General features: G+C 41.1%; 1 protein-coding gene across 1 annotated transcript in view; it reads left to right on the top strand.

Annotated features, from left to right (window-relative positions):
• The first annotated feature begins 3355 nt into the window (after window positions 1-3355).
• The window catches only part of CD40 (CD40 molecule), a 47183-nt gene continuing 31208 nt past the window's right edge, over window positions 3356-19330 (top strand). Inside the window, exon 1 of the mRNA XM_075845149.1 lies at window positions 3356-3640. Coding sequence (XP_075701264.1) covers window positions 3593-3640 — 48 coding nt within the window. The 5' untranslated portion in view covers window positions 3356-3592. The remainder of the gene's footprint in view (window positions 3641-19330) is intronic.

The raw sequence follows: 19330 nt of genomic DNA on the forward strand, positions 1-19330 counted from the left end.
CTACAGATTTAGGATATATGAAGGAAAGGCCACCCCCAAACCAGACTGCATCCTGGACTACAATAGGTACATGGGAGGGATGGACTTGTCAAATCAAGTCCTGAAGCCCTACAGCGCCATGCGGTGAGGTATAAGAAGCTGGCCGGGCACATCATACAGATGGCTTTGTACAATGCGTATGTGCTACGTCGATGTGCAGGCCAGAGGGGAACTTTCCTGGAATTTCAAGATCTAATCTTTAGGGTCCAGGAAGGGGGGGCGCATCGTACCAGGGCAACACTTTCCAGGAGAAGGTCCCCAAACCGGTGGAAAGGGAAAGAGTCAAAAGAGGTGCAGAGTCTGCTATAAGAGGGGGATAAGGAAGAACACAATATACCAATGTGACACGTGTCCCGAAAAACCAGGGCTCTGTATAAAAGATTGTTTTAAAATGTATCATACATCCCTTGATTTTCAATTTACCCTGATGCACTCCGCACAGCTTACCCCCCTCATCTTTCCCTTCTGAGCCCTGCCGTATGCCCAGGCAGCTGATAACAGCCACATGTAGGGTATTGTCGTACCCAGGAGAACCCACATTACAATTTAAGGGGTGTATATCTCCGGTGGCGCATGCTGGGCACACTATATTGGACACTGAAATGGCATATACATATATAAAATTGCAAATCTCACACTGCACCATCTGCTGCGCATTATCTTTTACACAGTACCTGTGGGGTCAAAATGCTCACTACACCTCTAGATGAATGTCTTAAGGGGTGTAGTTTTTAAAATGGGGTCACTTCTCGGGGGTTTCAACTGTACTGGTACCTCAGGGGCTTCTGCACACATGACTTAGCACCAGAAAAGCTCCAGTAGGCCAAATGGTGGTCCTTTCCTTCTGAGCCCTCCCATGGGCCCAAAGGGCAGTTTATCACCACAAATGGGGTATTGCCGCACTAAGGACAAATTGGGCAACAAAATGGGGTATGTTGTTCCTTGTGAAAATAAGAAATTTTGATCAAAAATGACATCTTATTGGAAAAAATATCATTTTTTTCATTTCACAGCCCAATTCAAATAGGTGCTGTGAAAAAACTGTGCGGTCAAAATGATAACAAAAACCATAAATGAATTCCTTGAGGGGTGTAGTTTCCAAAATGGGGTCACTTCTGGTGGGTTTCCATTGCTTTGATACCTCTGGGGCTCTGCAAATGCAACATGGCACCCGAAAACCAATCCAGCAAAATCTGGACTCCAACAAACACATAGCGCTCCTTTCCGTCTGAGCCCTCCCATGGGCCCAAACGGCAGTTTATCACCACAAATGGGGTATTGCCGCACTAAGGACAAATTGGGCAACAAAATGGGGTATGTTGTTCCCTGTGAAAATAAGAAATTTTGATCAAAAATGACATCTTATTGGAAAAAATATAATTTTTTTCATTTCACAGCCCAATTCAAATAGGTGCTGTGAAAAACCTGTGCGGTCAAAATGATAACAAAAACCATAAATGAATTCCTTGAGGGGTGTAGTTTCCAAAATGGGGTCACTTCTGGTGGGTTTCCATTGCTTTGATACCTCTGGGGCTCTGCAAATGCAACATGGCACCCGAAAACCAATCCAGCAAAATCTGGACTCCAACAAACACATAGCGCTCCTTTCCTTCTGAGCCCTCCCATGGGCCCAAACGGCAGTTTATCACCACAAATGGGGTATTGCCGCACTAAGGACAAATTGGGCAACAAAATGGGGTATGTTGTTCCCTGTGAAAATAAGAAATTTTGATCAAAAATGACATCTTATTGGAAAAAATATAATTTTTTTCATTTCACAGCCCAATTCAAATAGGTGCTGTGAAAAACCTGTGCGGTCAAAATGATAACAAAAACCATAAATGAATTCCTTGAGGGGTGTAGTTTCCAAAATGGGGTCACTTCTGGTGGGTTTCCATTGCTTTGATACCTCTGGGGCTCTGCAAATGCAACATGGCACCCGAAAACCAATCCAGCAAAATCTGGACTCCAACAAACACATAGCGCTCCTTTCCTTCTGAGCCCTCCCATGGGCCCAAACGGCAGTTTATCACCACAAATGGGGTATTGCCGCACTAAGGACAAATTGGGCAACAAAATGGGGTATGTTGTTCCCTGTGAAAATAAGAAAATTTGATCAAAAATGACATTTTATTGGAAAAAGTATCATTTTTTTCATTTCACAGCCCAATTCAAATAGGTGCTGTGAAAAAACTGTGCGGTCAAAATGATAACAAAAACCATAAATGAATTCCTTGAGGGGTGTAATTTCCAAAATGGGGTCACTTCTGGTGGGTTTCCATTGTTTTGATACCTCAACGCCTCTTCAAACCTGGCATGCTGCCTAAAATATATTCTAATAAAAAAGAGGCCTCAAAATGCACTAGGTGCTTCTTTGCTTCTAGGGCTTGTGTTTTAGTCCACGAGCGCAGTAGGGCCACATGTGGGACATTTCTAAAAACTGCAGAATCTGGACAATACATATTTAGTAGTGTTTCTCTGGTAAAACCTTCTCTGTTACTAAAAAAAAATTGAATAAAATTGAAATTCAGCAGAAAAAATGAAATTTGCTAATTTAATTTCCACTTTGCTTTAATTCCTGTGAAATGCCTGAAGGGTTAAAAAACTTTCTATATGCTGTTTTGAATACTTTGAGGGGTCTAGTTTTTAAAATGGGGTGTTTTATGGGGGTTTCTAACACATAGTCCCCTCAAATCCACTTCAGAACTGAACTGGCACCTTCAAAAAAAGGCTTTTGAAATTTTCTTAAGAATATGAGAAATTGCTGTTTATGTTCTAAGCCTTGTAACGTCCAAGAAAAATAAAAGAATGTTCAAAAAACGATGCCAATCAAAAGTAGACATATGGGAAATGTGAACTAGTAACTATTTTGGGTGGTATAACCGTCTGTTTTTCAAGCAGATGCATTTAAATTCTGAAAAATGCTATTTTTTGTAAATTTTCTCTAAATTTTGCAATTTTTCACAAATAAAGACTGAATATATCGACCAAATTTTACCACGAACATGAAGCCCAAAGTGTCACGAGAAAACAATCTCAGAATCGCTTGGATAGGTTTAAGCATTCCGACGTTATTACCACATAAAGTGAAATATGTCAGATTTGAAAAATGGGCTCTGAGCCTTAAGGCCCAAACTAGGCTGCGTCCTTAAGGGGTTAATATAAATTTTAAATTTTGACGTGGTTTAAAACTGTGTGGAGTTCCCTTTTAAAAATCCCCTAGTCTTTCCTGGATCCAATGTAGTTCCCACTTTCAGTTTCACTCAGCAGTAATCCTTGGGCGGGTCTTACTGTATACATCGAAGCAAAGGACACATATCAAGCACTTGTCTGCTGTCTTCCTTGGTCTTTGCAGTTGATTCAAATTATTGAACCTCTTATGTTCTCTTTTGGGGTCCTCTTCATCGTAATCTTCATGTCCTGTGATGTTGTGTCTCTGATATCTTCTCTGAGAGCCCTGAGATCCTGTGTGTCTACAGCTGCTGCTTTGTTACAGATGCTCTCGGGACCATTCTGTTGATATTGCCACAATTGGAAATTCTGTGATCTTGCAATGTACCCTTGGATTATATTGCTGATTCTCTGTAGCTGCTACTGCCAGGTGAGACATGACTTAAAGGGTTATTCCCAAGTTTAGTCATTCTTTTTCTTTAATACATCCTAAACATAAATAAAAATATAAATATAATGCTGTAAAAAAATAAATTATATTCATTTCCTAACTCCCTTTTTTCTCAACTAGATAGTGCAGCTAATGCTGGTTATATTTTCTAAAAGGGGGCGTGAGCTTGATGTGAATCTGCTCTGTTAGTGCGCGCTCCCAAAGGGGTTAGATAATGTAGTTTTTGCTACACCCCCCCCTCCCTGTAGCTAACTTTATTGGGACTCCTTCTAGGAGTGTAGTAAACTACTGACCCGTACTGAAAACATGATTACAGTACGGGACAGTTGTCCCGCAGCGAGGCAGTGACACCCAGCGTCATAAATAACTAAGATGCTAGGAGATCGGCTCCCTGCAGTGTGTTCCATCCGGAAAATGCGGCCAACATACGAATCGTATATCACGGACCAAACACGCTCGTGTGTGGGAGGCCTAAGTATGGAACAGACAATGTTACACACCAGTTCTGATAAGGGCTCAGCTAACTCGGCTGGCCTTTACTCATGTGTTGAGTACAGGACGGCTCCAGGGCTACTACGCATGCCTGGGGGCCGTCCTATAGACTAGAATAGAACTCAAGAGAGGTGGTCGGGCAGGGAGCATGCGCGTTCCCGAGATTCCGACCATCCTCACTGCAAAATAAAGAGGTAGAACAGCGCAAGCTCGGCCACCGCTAGAGGAAAGCAGTGGTGGCCGGATCCCTAGGCAAAGAGCAATAAACAAAGTTGGGCTGTCAGTAAGATGGAGCCAGCATATATTGCAAAGTACAGCATTTAAAAAAAAGAAGGTATTTAGAAAAATGCCTAATTTTATGTTGTTATGCTTTATAGGTATATTTATCAAGATGGGAATAGCCCTTTAAACCACCTTCCTGTAATAACTGGTTGTATAGTCGCAAATATTAATAACTAGCAAACCCGGTGCTCATTCCCATGTGCTTTGTGCTACCGAAAAATCAATCTTCTCTTTGTTTCCCCAAGGAGTTAATATGTGTTTGTTCCTCATTTCTGACACTGGTAGTTTCCAAGCACCTGCTGTTTGCCTCCCTGGGGACTTCAACTATAGACGTCAAGTACTGTGCACTATCTAAATGTGTGTTCACTTTAGCTTCCCACTGGTAGGCTAATTTCATGCCATGATGATCAACTAATCTGTTCAAAAGTTGTACACCGTGGCAGTACTGCTGTTTATTAAATAGCCCACAGAGAATTTTGTTTCATGAACCCACTGCTAAGTAAAAATTTATAAGATCAGAAAATGCCTGAAATCAAGTTAACAGCGAAGTCAAAGTTGACTTTGTAATGTTTCTTGTATTAAACATCAAGACTAATATATAAACAGATAAAGTCTAAAGATAAACCGTCTTATAAACCAGATTCCCCTTGTGGCACATCTGTGGTTGACATGTCTAATGCCATCTGTCTGCCGTCATTCACACTTAGCAGCAACCAAAACGGCAGTGATGTCAATCAGAGCATCTTAGTTTGTGAAGATCTTTACATAAAAGATAGTTATATAAAAAGGCCAAAAGAGCTTGTTACTAGGTATATGGGGTTACTCATTTTAGCAATTGATGGCATATTGCTAGGATATACCTTTACTTGCTGATTGTTTGGGGGTCGGACCGATGGACTCATGGACCGACTGATCATGGGAACTGATCATCGCTACCATCTAGGCTCTGTAAAGAGAACTACAACACAGCCCCATTTAAGTGAATGACTTGATTCCACTGATTGGTGACCCCCACCAGTTAGAAAGTGACGGCATATTTTATGATACCATACATGTTAATTTGGGAGGGGTGTTAGATGCCCACTGCCCTTTAATAATACCTCTGCTTTCATTTTTGTTACATGGACCACTGACAGTGAAGTAATACTGGATTATTGTTCTTCTTGGATATCTTTCTTGATGGGCTTCTATAATAATGTATGTTATACAGGTTAAAAAACACAATGGGTTACATATATAAACACTTTGATGTCAGAAATCTGACGGTTATAAGTCACTTTTTATAAATATGCCCAATGTCCATCATGTTCACTCTTCATCATTTTACAAGGGGAAAAGTTCCTTCTTTACTTTTTTAAGGGGGCTGAATAAATGACCAGAATTAAGTTATCTCCATGTTGCCTTATTAGTAAATATAACTGTTAATACAATTTAAATATAAGACATTTTAATTAATTCACAACTGTATATAGCTAGAATTTTCCAAAGAGGCAACATTCATAGCCATATAGGCCTTTGGTCGCGTTCAGTTGGGAGCTGCACTACTGCCACAAAAAATACTCCAGTATCTGTTGAATTGCTAGAACTTCTTCTATGGAAAACCACATTGAACTACCACATGAACGAACTGCACAAACAACTGTCAACATTTCTTTTTTTAAAAGAGACTACTTTCAAAATAAAAGTATGTGGGGGAAAATAGGGGCTTACCATACAAAGTGTAAACTGGAATTCCCCTTTAAATGGCTAGAAAGGAGATATTTTATTCTTAAATGGGTTTTAAGAGATTTCAAAGGGTCGGACCCGTACAATCCAACATTGATGACCTGCATCCCTTGGATAGGCCATCAATGTAAAATCCTGGAAAAAAACTTTTAAACCCACCCACGTTGGCGCTGCACAGAGCCCAGCAAGCACCGACGTGAATTTACTGTGGGCGGTCGGGAAGCGGTTAATTAGGAGTCGCTGTATTAGGAGGGGAAAGGACAGACGGGGTCAGTGATAACCTCAAGAATACAATGGATTCTCTAGCTCTGCTTATAAGTCCAGAATTTCTTTTACTCTAAGGCCGGGTTTACACGAGCGTGTGCGTTTTGCGCACGCAAAAAACGTGGAGTTTTGCGTGCGCAAAAGGCACTTAACAGCTCCGTGTGTCATCACCATATGATGCGTGGCTGCGGGAAAATCACGCGCGTTGCACGGACGTATATCATGTTCGTGTAAACAAGCCCTTAATATGGTGCCCCTAATTATGACAGCATATTGATGAGGTTGTCCAGCACCAAAAAATGTATGGCTTATCCGCGGGATAGGCTATCAATAACTGAGCGGTCGGGATCTGACTCCAGGCAGCCCCGCCAATCAGCTGTTTTGAAGGGGCTGCAGTGCTTGTACGAGCGCTGCTTCCCCTTAATTTCCTTTACTTCTCACACTGTGAATCAGCAACACACCTGTAGTAGCGGATCACAGTATTTCAGCTTTCTCCCATTCACCTCAAATTCTTATTACATTTCCACATGAAATAGAGAAAACATTTGTTAAAAGGTTATTCTGTTAGAAATATGCCACATTAATAAATGTAGGCAGCATACAAAAGAGAAGTGAAGCCGTGTATTCATATGGATGCATGTTGCTATCAATGTTCCCTCTAATTCTTGGCAGCTCCTGAGCGGGGCAGTTAGGGAACAGGGCAATTCCCCATCAATGGTGGGCGATCTGATGACCAAATGTAATACCCCCAGTAAACGCTAAATAAGAGAAGAAGAAAGGGTATTTTAAATTAGTTTTAATAACTTTTTTAAATACGATAATATTACAAGTCCCGCAGTAAAATAGACAGTTATAAACACCAATTATAGACATCAATGAATGAATCCGCCATTACACCATTGTCCCTGTAGGTACCACCACACAGACCCCTGTAGATAACACCACACAGACCCCTGTAGATAACACCACACAGACCCCCTGTAGATAGCGCCACCAGGGCCGCCATCAGGGGGGTATTAGGGGTACTGATGTGAGCGGCCCGGCCAAACCTAATTGAAAGGGGATCCCGGCAACTGCCGCGACTTGCCTTTGGTAGAAAAAAACAGGCCCCTGCATTGGGGCCCGTTTTTTTCACCAAAAGAATGTCGTGAGCTGCGGGCCCCCCCTCTCGTCATGGGGGCCTTCAAACACCGCCCACGCGCGACCGATCGCTCGCACCCGCGAAAGCACGCACTCGCACGCAGCCCCCCTCTCCCCTTGTATATAGTGCTACACAGCAATCCCCCCTTGTATATAGCGCTATACAGCCCCCTCTCCCCTTGCATATACTTGTATACACTGCTACACAGTATATTTATAGGACACATAGAACAAAGAGCATAACTCAGAGTGTAATCAGCAACAGGGAGAATCCCTCCCTCTGACCTTGCGCGCCATCACGAACTGTTACTTGCATGAACTGTTTTACTGCCAAAATGAAATAACTAAATAATCTGCAGAGTATCTGCAGATTATTACAAGGAAAACGAAAAGACAATAATGAATATCATACTGTGCAGTGTATACTGACACAAAATACAAAACATGGAATTTTGAAATGATTCCTTCACAAATCCCACCTTTTGTGATAAATTAGGCTACTGAATTACCCACGAATGGAACTTTGGCTACTTCCTTCAGCGAAGACAGGGCTTATGAAAGTGGTTTTCTTCACCTGATTCACCATAGATCAGTGACCTAATATCTCACAACTATCTTTCATTATAGGGTAGAGGTCTTTTACCAAAAGCCGTCCTTATTTTACAAAAAGCAGAACAATTAACCCCTTCCCGCTCCTTGACGTACTATTACGTCATGGCAGCTGTATCGTTCGCGCTCCATGCCGTAATAGTACGTCTCGGGAGTAACGGCCATTTCGGCCGTCCTCCCGACACATACAGGAGCTGTGACGCTGCTGTCTTGTTCAGCAGCTGTCACAGCTCCTACAGCGGGGACCGATCGCTGTGTCCCCGCTGATTAACCCCTTAAAAGCCGCGTTCTATAGAGATCGCTGCTTTTTAGGGGTTAAGCTGCCATCGCCGGCCTGCTACGCGATAGCGGCCGGCGATGGTGACTATGGCAACCGGACACCAAACAATGGCGTCCGGCTATGCCATAGACGGAAGCCTAGTGGGTCCTGACAATGTCAGGACCCACTATGCTTGCTGTCAGTGAGTAGCTGACAGTTCTAATACACTGCACTACGCATGTAGTGCAGTGTATTAGAATAGCGATCAGGGCCTCCTGCCCTCATGTCCCCTAGTGGGACAAAGTAATAAAGTTAAAAAAAAGTTAAAAAAAGATGTGTAAAAATAAGAAAATAAAAGATTTAAAAGTAATAAAAGTAAAAATCCCCCTTTTTCCCTTATCAGTCCTTTATTATTAATAAAAATATATAAAAAAACAAATAAACTATACATAATTGGTATCGCCGCGTCCGTAACGGCCTGAACTACAAAATTATTTCATTATTTATCCCGCACGGTGAACGCCGTAAAATAAAATAATAATAAACCGAACCACAATCACAATTCTTTGGTCACTTCACCTCCCAAAAAATGGAATAAAAAGAGATCAAAAAGTCGCATGTACCTAAAAATGGTACAGATCGAAACTACAGTTCGTTACGCAAAAAATAAGTCCTCGCACGGCTTTATTGATTGAAAAATAAAAACGTTCCGGCGCTTAGAATAAGGTAACACAAAAAGTGAATGATTTTTTACAAAACTTATTTTATTGTGCAAACGCCATAAGACATAAAAAAAAACTATAAACATAGGGTATCGCCGTAATCGTATCGCCCCGCAGAATAAAGTGAATATGTCATTTATGGCGCACGGTGAACGCTGTAAAAAAAAACAATCGTACAATTGCTGTTTTTTAGTCACCACGCCACCTAAAAATAGAATAAAAACTGATCAAAAAGCCGCATACACCCCATGAAAACTACAATGGATTCCTCAAGGGGTCTAGTTTCCAAATTGGGGTCACTTTTGGGGGGTTCCCAATGTTTTGGCACCACAAGACCTCTTCAAACCGGACATGGTGCCTAATAAAAAGGAGGGCTCAAAATCCACTAGGTGCTCCTTAGCTTCGGCGGAGGCCGGCGCTTCAGTCCATTACTGCACTAGGGCCACATGTGGGATATTTCTCAAAACTGCAGAATCTGGGCAATAAGTATTGAGTTGCGTTTCACTGATTAATCCTTTTGTGTTATAAAAAAAATGGTATAAAGAGGATTTTCTGACAAAAAAAAAATGTAAATTTCACCTCTACTTTGCTCTAAATTTTTGTGAAACACCTAAAGGGTTCATAAACTTTCTAAATGCTGTTGTGAATACTTTGAGGGGTTTAGTTTCTAAAATGGGGTATTTGATAGGGGTTTCTAATATATGGGCCCCTCAAAGCAACTTCAGAACTGAACTGGAACCTAAAAAAATAAATAAATGAGGCAATACTTAGCTTCTTACATTATACTGATAATAAGCCGTGCCCACCCCGAGATGACCCCAGTTTTGACCGTTTGTATAAACGGAGACCCCTATTAGACCGTTCCAGTGCCCGGTTTTCCCAAGCATACACCCCAGAGAAGTGTATTTCTATTGATGAGTCCCTGGTACATTTTAAAGGGAGGGTTCAATTCCGCGAGTACCTGCCGGGTAAGAGGGCAAGGTATGGCGTGAAGATGTATAAGCTGCGAGAGTGCATCAGGGTATACCTACAGGTTTAGGATATATGAAGGAAAGGCCACCCCCAAACCAGACTGCATCCTGGACTACAATAGGTACATGGGAGGTGTGGACTTGTAAGATCAAGCCCTGAAGCCCTACAGCGCCATGCGGTGTGGTATAAGAAGCTGGCCGGGCACATCATACAGATGGCATTGTACAATGCGTACATGCTACGTCGATGTGCAGGCCAGACAGGAACTTTCCTGGAATTTCAAGAGGTGATTATCAAGAACCTAATCTTTAGGGACCAAGAAGGGGGGGCACACAGTACTTCTGGAAGCGAACCCACACGCATCGTACCAGGGCAACACTTTCCAGGAGAAGTTCCCCAAACTGGCAAGAAGGGAAAAAGTCAAAAGAGGTGCAAAGTCTGCTATAAGAGGGCGATAATGGATGACACAATATATCAATGTGACACGTGTCCCGAATAACCAGAGCTCTGTATGAAAGTGTTTTAAAATTTATCATACATCCCTTGGTTTATAATTTACCCCAATTTTACTTACCCTGATGCACTCCGCACAGCTTATCCCCCCTCGTCTTTCCCCTCTGAGCCCTGCTGTGTGCCCAGGCAGCTGATAACAGCCACATGTAGGGTATTGCCATACCCGGGAGAACCCACATTACAGTTTATGGGGTGTAGGTCTCCGGTCAAAATGCTCACTACACCTCTAGATGAATGCCTTAAGGGTGTAGTTTTTAAAACGGGGTCACTTCTTGCGGGTTTCAACTGTACTGGTACCTCAGGGGCTTCTGCATACATGACTTCGCACTAGAAAATCCCCAGTAGGCCAAATGGTGGTCCTTTCCTTCTGAGCCCTCCCATGGGCCCAAACGGCAGTTTATCACCACAAATGGGGTATTGCGGCACTCAGGACAAATTGGGCAACAGAATGGGGTATTTCTGCACTCAGAACAAATTGCGCAACAGAATGGGGTATTTTGTTTCTTGTGAAAATAAGAAATTTTCAGCCAAAACTACATATTATTTGAAAAAAATAATTTTGTTTTCATTCCCAGCCCAATTCAAATAAGTTCTGTGAAAAAACTATGGGGTCAAAATGGTCACAACACCCATAAATGAATTCCTTGAGGGGTGTAGTTTCCAAAATGGGGTCATTTGTGGTGGGTTTCTATTGCTTTGATACCTCTGGGGCTCTGCAAATGCGACATGGCACCCGAAAACCAATCCAGCAAAATCTGTACTCCAAAGAACACACAGCGCTCCTTTCCTTCTGAGCCCTCCCATGGGCCCAAACGGCAGTTTATCACCACAAATGGGGTATTGCCGCACTCAGGACAAATTGGGCAACAAAATGGAGTATTTTATTTCTTCTGAAAATAAGAATTTTTGAGCTAAAATGACATATTATTGGAAAAAATATATATTTTTTTAATTCCCAGCCCAATTCAAATAAGTTCTGTGAAGAAACTATGGAGTCTAAATGGTCACATTACCCATAAATGAATTCCTTGAGGGGTGTAGTTTCCAAAATGGGGTCACTTCTGGTGGGTTTCCATTGCTTTGATACCTCTGGGGCTCTGCAAATGCGACATGGCACCCGAAAACCAAACCAGCAAATTCTGTACTCCAAAGAACACACAGCGCTCCTTCCCTTCTGAGGCCTCCCATGGGCCCAAACGGCAGTTTATTGCCACAAATGGGGTATTGATGCACTCAGGAGAAATTGGGCAACAAAATTGAGTATTTTGTTCCCTGTGAAAATAAGAAATTTTGGTAAATAATTACATCTTATTGGAAAAAATGTCATTTTTTTAATGTCACAGCCCAATTGAAATAGGTGCTGTGAAAAAACTGTGCGGTCAAAATGATAACAACAACCATAAATGAATTCCTTGAGGGGTGTAGTTTCCAAAATGGGATCACTTCTGGCGGGTTTCCATTGCTTTGATACCTCTGAGGCTCTGCAAATGCGACATGGCACCCGAAAACCAATCCAACAAAATCTGAACTCCAACAAACATATAGCGCTCCTTTCCTTCTGAGCCCTCCTATGGGCCCAAACGGCAGTTTATCACCACAAATGGGGTATTGCCACACTAAGGACAAATTGGGCAACAAAATGGGGTATTTTGTTCCCTGTGAAAATAAGAAATTTTGATCACAAATGACATTTTATTGGAAAAAATGAAATTTTTTTCATTTCAGAGCCCAATTCAAATACGTGCTGTGAAAAAACTGTGTGGTCAAAATGGTAACAACAACCCTAAATGAATTCCTTGAGGGGTGTAGTTTCCAAAATGGGGTCACTATTGGGGGATTCCTACTGTTTTGACACCTCAACACCTCTTCAAACCTGGCATGCTGCCTAAAATATATTCTAATAAAAAAGAGGACTCAAAATGCACTAGATGCTTCTTTGCTTCTAGGGCTTGTGTTTTAGTCCACGAGTGCAGTAGGGCCACATGTGGGACATTTCTAAAAACTGCAGAATCTGGACAATACATATTTAGTAGTGTTTCTCTGGTAAAACCTTCTGTGTTACAGAAAAAAAATGAATAAAATTGAAATTCCGCAAGAAAAATGAAATTTGCAAAGTTCACCTCCACTTTGCTTTAATTCCTGTGAAATGCCTGAAGGGTTAAAAATCTTTCTAAATGCTGTTTTGAATACTTTGAGGGGTCTAGTTTTTAAAATGGGGTGTTTTATCAGGGTTTCTAATACATAGGCCCCTCAAAGCCACTTCAGAACTGAACAGGTACCTTAAATAAAAGGCATTTGACATTTTCTTAAAAATATGAGAAATTGCTGTTTATGTTCTAAGCCTTGTAACGTCCAAGAAAAATAAAAGAATGTTCAAAAAACGATGCCAATCTAAAGTAGACATATGGGAAATGTGAACTAGTGACCATTGTGGGTGGTATAACCGTCTGTTTTACAAGCAGATGCATTTAAATTCTGGAAAATTCAATTTTTTCAAAATTTTCTCTAAATTTTGCAATTTTTCACCAATAAACACTGAATATATCGACCAAATTTTACCACGAACATGAAGCCCAATGTGTCACGAGAAAACAATCTCAGAATCGCTTGGGTAGGTTTAAGCATTCCCACGTTATTACCACATAAAGTGAAATATGTCAGATTTGAAAAATGGGCTCTGAGCCTTAAGGCCAAAACTAGGCTGCGTCCTTAAGGGGTTAAAACATGTTAGTGTCACAAACAAAATGATTAACACATGATTAACTTATATAAATATATGAATGGCACATACAAAAAATATTTTGAAATCCTGTTCCATGTAAAACCCCCTCAAAAAACAAGGGGGCACTCCCTCCGTCTGGAGAAAAAAGGTTCAACCTGCAGCGGCGACAAGTCTTCTTTACGGTGAGAATGGTGAATCTATGGAATAGTCACCACAGGAGCAGTCACAGCAGGGACAGTAGATGGCTTTAAAAAAGGCAAAGATAATTTCCTAGAACAAAAAAATATTAGCTCCTATGTGTAGAAATTTTTCCCTTCCCTTTTCCCGTCCCTTGGTTGAACTTGATGGACATGTGGCTTTTTTCAGCCATACAAACTATGTAACAATTTAACTATATAATCTCTCCAGATCTACCCAGCTTTTATCCGAGTTGTTTGTCCACCAGTGTGATGTTTGATCTAATATGGATGCCATATAATAATCTCTCAAGTTAGGGAGTTCCAATCCTTCTGATTTTCTATGCATAGTCATTATTTTGTAGGCTGTACGGGATTTTTTCTAAAGAGATACATCATCTTTGGCAGCAGAAACATTTTAAAGGTGGCAATTCTACCAAACCAAGATATAATAGATTTGGAATACATTTGCATATCTGTTTTTAGTTCTGATATGAGGCCTGGGAAGTTCCTCTGGTACAGTTGCCTGTAGGATGTGTAAGTTTAACCCCTTCCCGCTTTTGGGCGTGACTGTATGTCCAGATACAAAGTGCGTTCCCGCACACGGCGTACAGTCAAGCCCTGTAGATAAAGTGAGCACAGGAGCTGTGCGCGCTTTATCTTCAGCGGCTGTCAGCTGTCATACACTGCTGACATCCCGCTGCAATGACTGTGATGGCTGTTACCACCGAACGCAGCCATTTAACCCCTTCAATGCGGCTGTCAATGGCGTCTGCCACATTGAAGTGGTTGACAGAGGGAGGGAGCTCCCTCTGCACCCCCATGGATCGCGGGTGGCGATGGTTGCTATGGCAACCAGGATGCCGTTGCTAGGCTTCCTGGATGCCCAGGTACGGAAGCCTATTAGGTCCTGCCCGAGGCAGGACCTAATAGGCTAACTGTCAGATGATGAATGACAGTTACGATGCACTAAACTACATAAGTAGTGCAGTGTATTGTACCGGGGATCAGAAGACCAGATCTTCATGTCCCCAGGTCAGTGTAAAAGAAAAAGTGAAAAAAGAAAAAAAAAATGTTAAAGAAAAATAAATAAATAAAAGTTTTAACTGATAAAAACAATAATCGCTCTGTTTCCCTGGTCAATTCCTTTATTATTAGAAAAAAATGAAAACATGAAAAAAAACTATACATAATAGCTATCACCGCATTCGGAATGGCCTGATCTATAAAATGGTCACATTATTTTTACCGCACGGTGAACACCGTAAAAAATTGTAATAAAAAACAATGACAGCATTTTATTTTTTGGTCATCTTGTCTCAAAAAAAATTAAATAAAAAGTAATCAAAAAGTTGCAAGTAACGCAAAATAGTACCAATAGAAACTACAGTTCGTTACGCATAAAACAAGCCCGCCCGCAGCGATATCAACGAAAAAATAAAAAAGTTATGGCTGTCAGAAAATGGCGACACTAAAACATGATTTTTTTAGAAACGAGTATTTTTATTGTGGGAACGTAGTGAAACGTAAAAAAACAATATAAATTTGGTGTCGCTGTAATCGTATCCACCCGCAGAATAAAGTTAACATGTTGTTTATACTGCACGGTGAACACTGTAAAAAAAAAACAAAAAAAAACGTGCTGGAATGGCTGTTTTTTGGTTTCCTCCACTCCCAAAAATGGAATAAATAGTGATAAAAAAATCGCATGTACCCCAAAATGGAACCAATAAAAATTACAGCTCGTTCCACAAAAAACAAGCCTTCACACAGCTCCGTCAACGGAAAAATAACACGTTATGACTCTCAAAACGCAATGATGCAAAATGACGGCCCAGACTGATTTTTTAGGTCCAGTAGAATTTCACTAAATACCCCACATCGTCATTTGCTGGACCCCACAGGTGGACCCTGTAGATGCAGTGGAGATGAGGAAACTTTAGGGCCTTTTGCGGCTTATAGGGCTAGTGAAGAAGTCAAATATAAGGCAATACTGGAGCGCAGATATTTTGTATAATAGCCAATAAACCCGGCCTGTGTATAAAAGATTGGTTCAAAGCGTACCATACCAATCCATGGATTATTCATTCACCCCATTATTACATTATCCTATTATGACCTGTTGCACTCCGCCCAGTTTACATATACCCTGATGTATTCCGCACAGATTAGATATACCCTGATGCACTCCGCCCATCTTACATATATCCTGATGTACTCCGCCCATCTTACATATACCCTGATGTACTCCACCCAGCCTACATATACTCTGATGTACTCCGCCCAGCTCACATATGCCCCCACATTATAAGCTGAAATACCACTAATACACCAAGCAAAATCTGTGCTTCAAAAAGCCAAATGGTGGTCCAACTGAGCCTGGCAGTGTGCCCAAACCGCAATTTATGACCACATATGGGGCATTACTGTATTCTGGAGAACCCGCTTAACAATTTATGAGATGTGTGTCTACGGTGCTACAAGCTGGGCACAACACATTGGGCACTGAAATGGCATATCTGTGGAAAACGGCAATTTTCAATCTGCAACATCTATTGTTTACTCATTTTTGCAAAACACTTGTGCGGTCAAAATGCTCACTACACCCCTAGATAAATTCTTTGAGAGATCTAGTTTCCAAAATGGGGTAATTTTTCGGGAGTACCACTGTACTGATACTATAGCTCAATGCAACAAGGTGTCAAAAACGAATCTTGTAAAATCTTGTAAAATCTCCACCCCAAATACTAAATGGCGCTCCTTCCCTTGTATGTCCAAATAGCCGTTTATGACCACATGTGGGGTATTTCCCTACTCTGGAGAGGATGCTTTACAAATGTTACGGTGCTTTTTCTCTTTTATTTGTTGAGAAAATGAAAAATTTTGTACTAATGCTACGTGTTATTGGAAAATAATGTAATTTTTCATTTTCACTGCCCATTTGTAATAAAATCTACGAGACACCTGGGGGGTCAAAATGCTCACTACCCCCCTAGATGAATTCCTCAATGGGTGTAGTTTGTCAAATGGAGTCACTTTTGGGCAGTTTCCACTGTACTGGTACCTATGTGTATTCATACAGTGGTTTATTACCACATATGGGGTATTTCCGTACTCTGGAGAAGTTGCTTTGCAAATGTTACGGTGCTTTTTCTCCTTTATTTGATGAGAAAATGAAACATTTTGACCTAAAGCTACATCTTAGTGGAAAAAAATGTAATTTTTAATTTTTACTGCACAATTCTAATGAAATCTATGAAACACCAGTGGGGTCAAAATGTTCACTACACCCCTAGTTGAATTCCTCTAAGGGTGTAGTTTCCCAAATGGAGTCACTTTTGGGGGGTTACCACTGTACTGGTACCTTAGGAGCTTTACAAATGCGACATGGTGCAGAGAAATCAATCCAGCAAAATCAGCACTGCAAAAGCTAAATGGCTCTCCTTCCATTCTGAGCCCTGATATGTATTCATACAGTGGTTTATTACCACATATGGGGTATTTCCATACTCTGGAGAAGTTGCTTTACAAATGCTGGGGTGCTTTTCCTCATTTATTTGTTGAAAAAATTAACAATTCTGAGGTAAAGCTACATCTTATTGAAAAATAATGTAATTTTTCCTTTTCACTGGTCAATTCTAATGAAATCTATGAAATACCTGTGGGGTCAAAATAATCACTACACCCCTAGATGAATTCCTCTATGGGTGTAGTTTCCCAAATGGAGTCACTTTTGGGGGGTTTCCTTTGTTTTTGCACCACAAGACCTCTTCTAACCTGACATGGTGCCTGAAATATAATTTAAGAAAAGGAAGGCTGAAAAATCCACTAGGTGCTCCTTTGCTTCTGGGGCCTTTGTTTCAGGCCCGTAGCACACTGGGGCCACATGTGGGATATTTCTAAAAACTGCAGAATCAGGGAATAAATATTCAGTTGTGTTTCTCTGGTAAAAAGCTTCAGTATTACAGGAAAAATGGATTAAAATTGAATTTCTGCAAAAAAAATTAAATTTGCAAATTTCCCTTCCACTTTGCTTTAATTCCTGTGACACGCATAAAGGGTTAAGAAACTTTCTAAATGCTGTTTTGAATACTTTAAGGGGTGCAGTTTTTAAAATGGGGTGATTTGTGGGGGTTCCTAATATATAAGGCCCTCAAAGCTAATTCAGATCTGAACTGTTCCCTAAAAAAATAGCCTTTTGAAATTTTCTTGAAAATATGAGAAATTGCTGCTAAACTTATAAGCCTTGTAACGTCCTAGAAAAATAAAAGGATGTTCAAAAAATGATGCAAACATCAAGTAGACATATGGGAAATGTTAACTAGTCACTATTTTGTGTGGTATAACTATCTGTCTTACAAGCAGATACATTTGAATTAAAAAAAAAAATTCTCTAAATTTTGGTGTTTTTCACAAATAAATATTGAATTTATCGACCAAATTTTTTCACTAACATAGAAAACAATCTCAGAATCGCTTGGATAGGTAAAAGCATTCCAGAGTTATTACCACATAAAGTGACACATGTCAGATTTAAAAAATGAGGCTCTGTCAGGAAGGTCAAAAGTGGCTGCGTCCTTAAGGGGTTAATACCTAAGGCCCCATGCACACGAACGTGTTTTTGCGTCCGCAATTCCCCCGAAAATCCACGGGAGAATTGCGGACCCATTCATTTCTATGGGCCCATACACACTATCCGTGTTTTCACGGGTCCCCGCATGTCCGCAAATCCGTGCCGCACAAACTCAGGACATGTCTTATTACGGCCCGCAAATTCGATGCGGACATGCCCATGGAAGTCAATGGGCCCGTGGAAAATGCGGGTACACCTCCGTGTGTCAACCGCAGTTTGCGGATTTGCGGAAGTGTTGCTAGGCGACGACCGGGAATGAGTTGTCGTCATCCTGTTTTACCTAGGCTTTTTTTTTTATCCGCATTTTGCGGATTACATACGGATGAACTGCGGATTACATACGGATGAACTGCGGAGGACATTTCACGGAACACAGTCCTGGAATTTGCGGACCAGAAAAACACTACGGTCGTGTGCATGAGGCCTAAGTCATTTATTTCCGATGTTTGCCAATCAAGATCATGCCTGGCCTTTAATATATGAAGATCATGTGTGGAGATATGAGTAGGAAGTATTTGCGCTTTTGCTTGGTTAACCTTGTAGTAAGAAATAGAACCAAAATTATTCATTACATCAAATACTTTAGTTAGAGATTTAGTATGATAAGTGTTACACAAAATAATGTCGTCTGCAATCAAGGTTATCTTATGTTCCATTTGACCTACAGTAATACCCCGGATATCAGTATCCATACTGATAGCTTCTGCTAATGGTTCAATAGAGAGAGTGAAGAATATTGGGGAGAGGGGGCAACCCTGTCTTGTTCCATTAGATATTGTAAAGTCTTGCGATAGGGCATTGTTAGTATATACTCTGGCAGAAGGTTGGGAATATAAAGCCTTAATTGCAGAGTGAATATATCCAGTTACGCCAAATTTGTTCAATGTCGAAAAGGCGTAGTTCCAGTTTATCCTATTGAATGCCTTTTCTGCATCAATAGTAAGAAAGGTCGAAGGTATATTTCTCTTTTCACAATACTGCATAAGAGATATAAGACGTCTGTCACGAAGGGTCTGTGGACCCACTGGGCCGTACCGCCTTGGCGGTAAGGCAGCTGGCCAACAGTTAGCAGGTGACTGTCTATAGTTCTATAGGTACCTGTGGCAGCTCAGACAGCAGCAGGGCAGGCTCGGCTTGGACTAGGTAGCAGGTCAGACGTG

Source organism: Rhinoderma darwinii, chromosome 13, assembly GCF_050947455.1.
Source record: "Rhinoderma darwinii isolate aRhiDar2 chromosome 13, aRhiDar2.hap1, whole genome shotgun sequence".
NCBI lineage: Eukaryota > Metazoa > Chordata > Amphibia > Anura > Rhinodermatidae > Rhinoderma > Rhinoderma darwinii.